Source organism: Sceloporus undulatus, chromosome 5 (genome assembly GCF_019175285.1).
Source record: "Sceloporus undulatus isolate JIND9_A2432 ecotype Alabama chromosome 5, SceUnd_v1.1, whole genome shotgun sequence".
In the NCBI taxonomy this organism is placed as follows: Eukaryota; Metazoa; Chordata; class Lepidosauria; order Squamata; family Phrynosomatidae; genus Sceloporus; species Sceloporus undulatus.
The window spans coordinates 42,271,508-42,281,891 of record NC_056526.1 but is presented as its reverse complement, the minus strand read 5'-3'; the positions used below and the strand labels follow the sequence as shown (position 1 = coordinate 42,281,891).

The 10,384-nt window shown below is 40.3% G+C and overlaps 1 protein-coding gene across 13 annotated transcripts in view; it reads left to right on the top strand.

Moving 5' to 3' along the window:
• Positions 1-10,384, top strand: part of ANO4 (anoctamin 4) — a 171,121-nt gene that overhangs the window by 117,201 nt on the left and 43,536 nt on the right. For all 13 annotated transcript variants that reach the window (XM_042469372.1, XM_042469371.1, XM_042469370.1 and 10 more), the window contains one exon: positions 1,050-1,171. In XM_042469372.1, coding sequence (XP_042325306.1) covers positions 1,050-1,171 — 122 coding nt within the window. The remainder of the gene's footprint in view (positions 1-1,049; positions 1,172-10,384) is intronic.

The following is a 10,384-nucleotide window of genomic DNA, read 5'->3' as shown; positions in this document are numbered from 1 at the left end:
GCAGGCAGGCAGGCAGGCAGGCAGGCAGTAGATAGTAGATATTTCTACATCATCATTCTATTGTACAATAAACACTGACAAAAATTCCAAGGAGATCTAAAGACTACAAAGAATAGCTCAGATTCATGGAAACATTTTGAAGATGATACTCACCAGAGATTGTTTATAGCTTTGAGCAAGGAAGGGAAATCCATGCCTGTGGACCTAATCTGGTCTATGGAAGGTCCCACTCTAGCTGCCAGCTTTTCAACAAGACTGGCCCCAGCAGATTACCAGGAAATCTTTGCAGAGATATATCACTACTATTGTTTGTGATCAGCAATTGGAGACAACCAAGGGGATCCATTTCCCTTAAATTGCAGCTTGCCCTTGCAATCCTTCTTATGTGGGAGAGATAGAAGCAACACAGTTATGGCTAAAGCAGTGTTCCAGTTGTTACTGCCTTAGTTGGGATCCCAGCTGTGCTGCACATGGTTTACATATTTTATGACTTTAGCCAGGGATAGAATTAAATTAAGTCCCCTTGACATCAACTTGCCTTTGGAAGGGATTTAATCCACTGCTCCAAATTTTATTTTTATTTTTATTCCACTACTCCAAATAAGCTCTCCACATCTGCCCTGTATGTCAAGAGAAGTGCCTTCTAGAAGCACACCTATGATGTTAGTGCAAATTCAGAAATACAGTACTAGCATTATTGTGGGCTCATTTTTTCCTATTTCTGCAAGAAAATAAAATGCTACATTTTCTGTCAAATGAAGCTTCAAATGTTCAAGATTGCTCTACATAAAACATATTACAGTAAACCAGACCATGAAGTTAGATCCCATACATCTCTAACTCTCCCTTAGATTGCATAAATCCCTTAGATTTATGAAAATGCACACAGTTTATTACTCTGTGCCTATTTACACATACAAAACAGATATTCTGCATGCAGACAGATATAAACACTAATTCTGTGCAATTACATGGATTGTATGTATTGAAAATATGTTTGAATAATGGATATTTCTCCACTAATTTCTTCTTTACATCATATATTTTAGGGTAGTTACAGAAGTAAAAATTCCATAAGAACCCATGGGGCAGAAAACCACAGGCATTTACTTTATGCGTGCTGGGCTTCATGGAGAGCATGGTATAAGTACCAGCCTTTGGATCTTGTACGGTAAAACCTTTTTTAAAAAGTTTGTAAATTTATACTATTTGGCATGTTTGAGTACTTATCCTGTACAAGAAAATGCAGGAAAATGTTACATGTGAATTCCAATGATATCTATGTACATATGGTAGACTCAGCCTTTACTGTTGTTGTTGCTTTGGTTTTCCCACCAATAAACACATGCCACATATATACGCACATCTCTGGGCATGAATGGTTCCATCTGTGTATTCAACAGAGAGGCCAATCTGGGCTCAAAGAGCTCAAAGACTTCAATATATGGGTAGCCCTAGGGTTTGGTATGTAATTCACAATATTGCATGCTACCTAGGGAAGTCTATCAGGAAGAGTGGTACCTCCAGCAATGCACTTGTGCTAAGTGTTAAACTCTTTCTGTAGTTACAGCTAATTAGATTTCTGGCAATGTTAAATCTGTTGGCACCCCTGGGTGGCATCTTGCCTACTTAAGGACTGCAGTATGATGTCACAGGTCTCATTGTATTATTCTTAGGCAAAAAATAGTGGCTTTCATTCCAGTCCCAAAGTTTGATATGCTACTGCTGAAAACGAAGCATGCCAACCTCCTTTCCAGCCTTTCATTACCAAAGGGGACATTACATCCGCATTGCGGTTAGATAAGCCACCACCAGGAATTTAGAGTGGACAACACTTCTATGCTGTTTATTTACAATGGTGTTTCAAAGTCTGCTAACAATGTATACAAAAGAGTATTCATGTATTTTCAGTCTCATGTAGCAACTGGTAATAGATATGTTTTCTGTGTATTTGTTTTCAGATTGTTTCTTTGTAAATGTTTCCAAGGAAACATTAGGTTGTTTTTTTAAAAAAAAACAACTGCATTTCTTTTGAAGTAGATCAAATGCTATATTATTTTTCATTTTTAAATGTGAAAGGAGTTTGGTTAGTCTACAGTTTTTCTTTTCTAGAAGCAAAGCTAGTGTCATTACCTGGTATCATTAATCCTAACACTCTATCATAGTCCCCTTCTGCAGCATGCTTAGACTCTCCTTTTAAAACATTTTCCTGTCTGTGACTGCAAGCAACAGATGCAACTGTAGGTATCAGCATGGTGTAGTGATTTGAGCATTGCACTACACATCTGCAGACCAGGTTCAAATTCCTGTTCAGCCATAGAAACCCACTGCGTCTTCTTGGGGAAGTCACACTCTGTCAGCGTCAGAACAATGGCAAGCCCCCTCTGAAGAAATTAAGCCAAGAAAACCCAGTAGCAGGGTCAACTTAAGGTTATTATAAGTTAGAAATGACTTGAAGGCATACAGCAAGCTATCAATTTTGTTCCCCACAACACCCTAGAGCAATGTTATCTGGGAATTTGAATGGCACATAGACCCAGCTCCGTGGACCATTTAGAGCACTGTTTGGGTTGTTGCAAAGGAACATCGTCATGGCCTTTTGATGGAAGGGAGCTAGTCCCAACTGGAAAACACATTTAAACAAGACCTGATCTCTCCTACATCAGCTTTGGCATTGTTTTATTTTCATATGAAACCTTTATTCAGTGTGGTCTTGTTCTAAAGGCTCATTTACCCATATTCTAGAAAAAAGAAAAGGATACTCCTGCACTAAGTTGAATATTTAGTGACAATGATGGACATAGCTACAATATCCCAGATACATAATAGTACACTATATAAACCATAGCTACAATATCCCAGATACATAATAGTACACTATATAAACCACAACACAAGTTAACGTAGGCCCGGAATAGACAGGCCAAAAAGAATGTGTCATTCAGATGACGTATGCCCTTGAAGCAGCCAGAAGCTGCTCCATGGCCGCCAAAGGTAGCCTAAAGCCACCAGAAAATGGGGTGGGGAAAAACAGCTCTGGCTAGCAGCCAGTTTGAGAGCAGACTGTGCTGTCACTGCAGTCCTGGGGCCAATTGTAGCAAGAGCAGGCAGAGGCCACTCCTAGCCACTCTGATAGCCTTTAGGGCTGAAAGGTGGGGATGTAAATATCATAAATAAATAAATAAATAAATAAAGCTGCTCGTCTGCTTCACCACTTAGGAGATCTGCCCAATAAGTGACTGTAATTCCAGGTTGTTGGGTTTTTTTTTTAATCTTTTCTGCCTGTGAACAGATATTGACCTGTGACATTAATTAGTCTTTAAGCTGCTACAGCGCTCCATCTCTTATATCAATCAAAATATCAATCAGATTTGAACAGCATTTGCATGTCTCCAGATGCCCCCAGTTTCTGGAGTTCAAGAGGCAGCACCATAAGAGTATGTACTCAGTGACATTATAAGCTAGCTTTAAAAATTTGTTTTGTTATGATCTACATTCCATTGTTAGTCCTGACCAGAGTAGCTCCATTGAATTAGTTAGATTTACCTATGTGTTGAATCACCATACATTTGATTTAGTGGGGCTATTCTAGCTGAGACTAACCTGCAGGATTTCAGGCTATATGTTTTCCATGCCATGTTTATGTAGGAGACAGCTTTCCCTTCCTCCTATCCCAATGCTGAAACAGTCTGGCTGAATAGTGAATACAAAACCACTTATGGTGCTTCCAAATATTGTTCAGAATGCATTCCAATCGCTCCTAGAGAAAGTTACACTATAATGCCCATTAATCAATCCATGATCTCATAGGCGTTCTTCAGAGATATCAAGGAGTGAATGTGCCAAGGCGGTTAAACTGCCCTGTCATCTCGTTGCTAGTGAAGTTTACCAGATCACACTGAAGGCATGTTGCTAAAGCACTGAGAAAGCTTGTTCCACTGATGTTTTCTTTAACAATAAACCTAAAGTCTTAAATCTGCAGTGCCATCAGTCTGGCACAGTCAACAATAATTAATTTCAGTTTAATCACACCAGCTGGCCATTAAAGTTGCCAGAAATAAATAAGGAAAGAAACTGTGTAAATGTAAAAGGTTCTGGTCGATCTCTTCTCAGCCTGAATCTAGTTTACACATTATTGTTAAGTGCAACTCAAAAAAAATTCTGCATGTGTAATTATTAAAAAAAAATCTCTTACCGTTGATTAGCTTTGTACGCTTTGTACACTTTATACTGCCTAATATATACATCATATTATGTACTTCTGTAAGCAGTTATTTTCTTAAGTAAGGGCCCATCAGTTCATTGATATCATCATGGATGGTTGCCTGGCTGCTGGCAGTGGCATCAACTTTGCAGTTAAGATATATGTAAGATGAACAACATTTGATGATAATCAATTTAATTTATTCATATTGACATAAGACCAAAAAAGATGTATCAAGTTATTAAGAATTCTGCTGATCAGACAAGGTCATAGTTATCAACTTGTAACGTTTTCAGTTTCTGAACTTGCAGAGGTACTGTATCATGGATAACTAGGTATGCTTGGTACATGTAGTTGTTCTATTAAATTGTATGGGCAAACTCAGGGTGATGACGGTGTTTTTAGAGTGATTATACTGTTTATAGTGACTGTGCAAGGTTTTGATGGGTGGGAAACCTATGCAAGTTCAATATATTTTTGAGCTCTCTGAATATACAACTATTACCAGTCACTATTTGCAGACAGCTCTACATACATAGCTAGACTCAGCAATATTTCCTTTTGACAACTAACCCTTCCAGGGCGTACTGATGGAGGCTGCAGGAAGGGGAGATGGGGATGAAAGAGTAATTTACTTAACTGCCTAAATATGGAGTTAATCATGCACAGGCTTATGAGATCAAAATTATTATCTCTATCAGTCTTGAACAATTATATGTGTGCTAGGCTCCCACCTGATTAAACTGGTAGGATAGAGGTAGAGTTGCCAAAACTGGAGTGTGTTAGAAGTGAAAATTAGTCTACAAAGTTCATTCTGGCTTTATTGATCATTCCTTTGGCTTTGGATGGCTGATGAACACTTCTGTATCACTCAGCGGTAATACCCAAGGAACATTTCTGACAGGCACAGAATAATGGAGAGACTGAACTATTGATCTAATTGTGTGTGATACAGTCCATATTGTTGTTTAACTAACTCCTGCTGTCAGTGGTTGTTAGAGAAAAAGATCTTTGTGATGGTTGATGTCTCTTCTTACCGGTGGTTTGAACTGGTACCAACTGGAACAGATGCAGTCTTCTCAGCTACTCAATATCAAAGTAACTTCTACACAGAGTTCCACTCAAATGAGGGTTTATTAACTTTGTTGCTATTTACACTTTACAGTAGGCTACTATACATCTATACTCTTTCAGAGTCCATGCTAGAAGCTTGAATGTGACACCAGTCTTTGTTCTCTCAAAAGATCAACCTTCCCACCAAGTGGACACACCTCTTTCCCATGAAGTCACCATGCTACACAGGAGCATAACAATAATACATTTGTTGATATTATGTCTCAGCACATGTCCTTGAAGACTTGCTCTTCCAGGCCTAGACTTTCTGGCCTGCAACAGGAACCATTTTAAACCTTAGTTAACCATTGACACATCTGAACATTTTCCATACAAATTAGAAATATATTTTAACATGCCCCTCCAAAATGTACAGATGTGGAATAACACTGTGTATTTACATTTATATCTTTGTGGAGTTAAGGAACCATACCAATTGCACAAGAAAGTTGTTCATGTCTTTCTCCAGAAAGTGCTTTTGTTAAAACATCAGCCAAGTTATCCTTTGTGTCAATGTACTCTATCCTTAGGATACCATTCTGAACTAACTCTCTTACATTCTGGTACCTTACTCCAATGTACTTAGTCCTGCACTTCAAATTCTCAGCCTCTGCCATCCCAATGCATGATTGTGAATCCTCAAAAACCAAAGTAGGCTCAGTGCAATTTTCTCCCAGATCACTTAACAACTGTCTAATCCAAACTATCTCTCCAGACAAATCAGACAATGCAGCAAATTCTGATTCTGAAGTACTAAGTGCTACACAATTCTGTTTTCTACTTCTCCAAACAACTGGACTACCTGCAAACTTAATCACAAGTCCTGTTATTGACTTCTTTTCTGCCTCACTTGCAAAAGAACTATCTGCGTAACACACTAGATTCTCTTCACTCCCTTGAAACACAAGCTTCTTGTTCTTGCTACCTTTCAAATACCTCAAAACATGTTTCACAGCCGTCCAATCATCCACCTTCGGACTATTTGCACTTCTACTCAATAAACCAACTGCAAAAGAAATATCAGGCCGTGTATTGTTAGCAATGAACAACAAACTACCAATTACACTTCTGTACAACTCAGGATTATCAAACAATTCAGAAGACTCTGCACTGGCATAACCAGGAGTCATTGGGCTTTTCACAGGCTTTGCATCCTGCAATCCACACTTCTCAATCAGCCTCTCAATCTTTTTCTTCTGACTCAACAGACATCTGCCATCATCTGTCCACTCTACCTCTATCCCTAGGTAAGCTTTCAGATTTCCCAAGTCCTTCAATGCAAACTTCTGAGACAATTCCTTTTGTACCTCTTGCACTTCTTGTTCTGAATTAGCTGTTACACAAAGATCATCTACATAAATCACAAGAACTACCCCTCCTCTAGTGTAAACACAAGCATCTGCAACACTTTGTTTAAACCCAAGCCTTTCAAGCTCAGCATGAATACACTGATTCCAGCAACGTGCACTTTGCTTCAAGCCATACAACGCTTTATTCAACTTACACACTTTTGTCTCAGTATTACTACCAAAACCAGGAGGTTGTTCCATGTAAATTTCCTCCTCAAGCTTAGCATTCAAGTAAGCTGTCTCAAAATCAAAATGCCTTACCACTTTTCCTTGCCTCACAGCTAATGCAAGCACTAATCTCAAACTTTCTGGCTTTGCAGTAGGTGAGAAAGTTTTGTCAAAATTCTCAAACCTTTGCTGTGTGAAGCCTTTAGCCACCAACCTGGCTTTGTACTTTTGACTACTATCAGGCATTTCCTTCTTCTTATAGACCCACTTGCAACCCACAACCTTGTGGTCTTTAGGCCTATCAACAATATCAAAAACCTGCTTCTCAATTAGAGACAAGAACTCTTGGTCCATAGCAGAAAACCATTTCTCTTTCTCCTCCTTAGGAAAACTTTGCAACTCTTCAAAACTCTCAGGCTCATCAGCCACTGCACAACAAGCAGTTGCAGTCTGAACAACAAATCTCTCAGGAGGCTTTCTCACTCTCTGAGTCCTCCTAGGAATCAACACCTTTGTTCTACCTCTCTCATCCTCACTCTCTGAACTAGTTTGCACCTCAGTGTCCCTCTTTGACACAACCTCAAACTGACTTGCAGTGATGGGTGTGTGTAGTGTTGGCTGTGTTTGAGTGTGTTGTGAAGTACTGGGTTTCTTCTCCTCTGGAGACATTGTGGACATTGTGGGCTGTCTTACCCCTCCATTTCCAGTACTTTGCCCCAGTCGCAGAAACACTTCTTGATTGGAATGCAATCTCTCCCAGCCAGAATGTTTCTCAAAATTGGCACTTCTGGACAACAAAATTCTCCCATGACCCTGGTAAAATTTATAACTGTTGCCAGAATAACCCACAAACATCAACCTTTTCCATTTACGTTCACCCTTCTTTCTGAATTTTGCTGGCACAAACACATTTGCAAATTGCCCAAACACCCTTAGGTATTTTAAGTTTGGTGGTCTACCATGTAGCATCTGATAAGGTGTTTGCTTCACAGCTGAATTCCACACCCTATTTGCTATATGGTTAGCCATTAAAACTGCTTCACCCCAAAACTTTTCAGACACATTAGCATCCAATAACATACAGTCTTTCATCTGCTTCAAAACACCAATACGTCTCTCTGCCAACCCATCTTCCTGTGGAACTGCAGGATTAGTGGTGTTGTGACGTATGCCTTTCTTCTGCAACCAATTCTTCAGGTCAGAAGATAAAAATTTGCCTCCTCGGTCAGTGACCAAAGAACCCACTTTGTACTCAAATTGGCGCTCTATTTGATTCACCCAGTCTTTGAAGACTTCAGCAACCTCACTTTTCTCCTTTAAGACTTTCACATAGGAGTACCTTGTGTGCCTGTCTACAATTACTAGAAAATACTGACTTCCCCCAACAGTTTTAGTTAAAGGCCCAGCCAGATCAGCATGCACCACCTCAAACGGCCTCTTGGTGACACATTTTGTTTGCTTGGCCACAGGAAAAGCTTTTAATTTGATCTTACTGCAAACAGAACAATCAAGATGATTAGGACAAGAATTCATTTTGAACTCAGGACAAACCTTTCCCAGCTTTTCTAAATATGAAAACCCTATATGACCAAACACTCTGTGAAAATAATGTGCACAATTTGCATGTAAAGGCACATTACTAACACTGGCACACTCAGCTTTGTCAAGCATATAATACAATTTGTTTTTCTTTTGTGCTTTTGCACATACCTTGTTTCCTTTGCTAATTCTGCATTTATCCCCTTCAAATTTCAAAGTATAACCATCAGAAGTTAATGCAGACACACTAACAAGACAATTTTGCAATTTGGGAACACACAAAACATTTTCAAAATCTTCCCCAAAACTAGGAACATGTACAGTACCCATATGTTTTACCTCTCTGGGAACACCATCAGCCATTGCAACAGACTGAACATTTGACACAGACTTAGTTTTCAGCAACTTATTGTCATTACACATATGGTTAGAAGCCCCAGAATCCAGCATCCAGACTGAACTCACTGTGGCTGCTTGATGGGCTTTGCAGTCATTGTCCCCAGCCACAACTGCTGCTCCACTCCTGGAACTAGCACCTTTTCCCTGCTTCTTCTTTGATGCTGCAAACTTCCAACAGTTCTTTTGGACATGCCCTGGCTTCTTGCAGTAGAAACAAGACTTGGACACTGCAGCCTTCTCCTGCTGGCAATTCTCCACATCCTCTGGTGGTTTGAAGACCTTTGGTATCTGTCGCTGCTGCCTCTGCAGGCCTTCAGATTTCCGTCGCTGGCTCTCTTCCAAGACGCGCGCCGACACCAACTCAGCAGTCATCTGGTCTTCAGCCATCCCTTGAAAGCTATGCAATATGTGCTCAAAGTCTTGGGACAAACTCCCAAGCAAGATGTACGCCTTTTGCTCCTCAGGCAAGTTGACACCTCTCAGCTGCACGTGTGCAAACAGGTCATGCATTTCCTCCAAATGCTTCTCAGGATCTTGATTGCTTTGCATCTTGCAGGCATATAACCTTTTGCAGCAGAGCATCCTGGACAAGGCAGTGCTATTTTCATGCACATTCTTCAAAGTGTCCCAGACAGCTTTAGCACTAGTCTTGAGCCTCACATGATTAATCTGGTTAGGCTCAACAGTGAGTAAAATTGTAGCTCGTGCCTTTGAATCATCAGCACGTGTAGCATCAGTAGGACCTTGTTCCACCACACACCAGAGACCCTCACGGACCAACAGCGATTCTGTGTAAACAGCCCAAGAGCTGTAATTGTTGTTGTTTAGCTTAGGAAATCTTGCTGCCGCCTCCATGACTTAAAGCAAACGGCAACACAGCCAAGAGTCCCAGCAAAATGTCCAACAAACACTGTTATCTTCCCATTTGCCTCCCGGCACAGGACAGATGAACAACACAGAGCAAACTTACAGCTGGAAGAAAAACTCCACAGCAGACTCTCAGTGGAACAGGAACATCAGCAACAGCAGACCCTCCAGAAGACCATCTCAGCACACCAGCTTGGCAACCACCTTGGGAACCATCCTCAGGCAAACCATCCTGGCAACCATCTCAGCAACCATCCTCTGCTACCACTTGTTAGAGAAAAAGATCTTTGTGATGGTTGATGTCTCTTCTTACCGGTGGTTTGAACTGGTACCAACTGGAACAGATGCAGTCTTCTCAGCTACTCAATATCAAAGTAACTTCTACACAGAGTTCCACTCAAATGAGGGTTTATTAACTTTGTTGCTATTTACACTTTACAGTAGGCTACTATACATCTATACTCTTTCAGAGTCCATGCTAGAAGCTTGAATGTGACACCAGTCTTTGTTCTCTCAAAAGATCAACCTTCCCACCAAGTGGACACACCTCTTTCCCATGAAGTCACCATGCTACACAGGAGCATAACAATAATACATTTGTTGATATTATGTCTCAGCACATGTCCTTGAAGACTTGCTCTTCCAGGCCTAGACTTTCTGGCCTGCAACAGGAACCATTTTAAACCTTAGTTAACCATTGACACATCTGAACATTTTCCATACAAATTAGAAATATATTTTAACA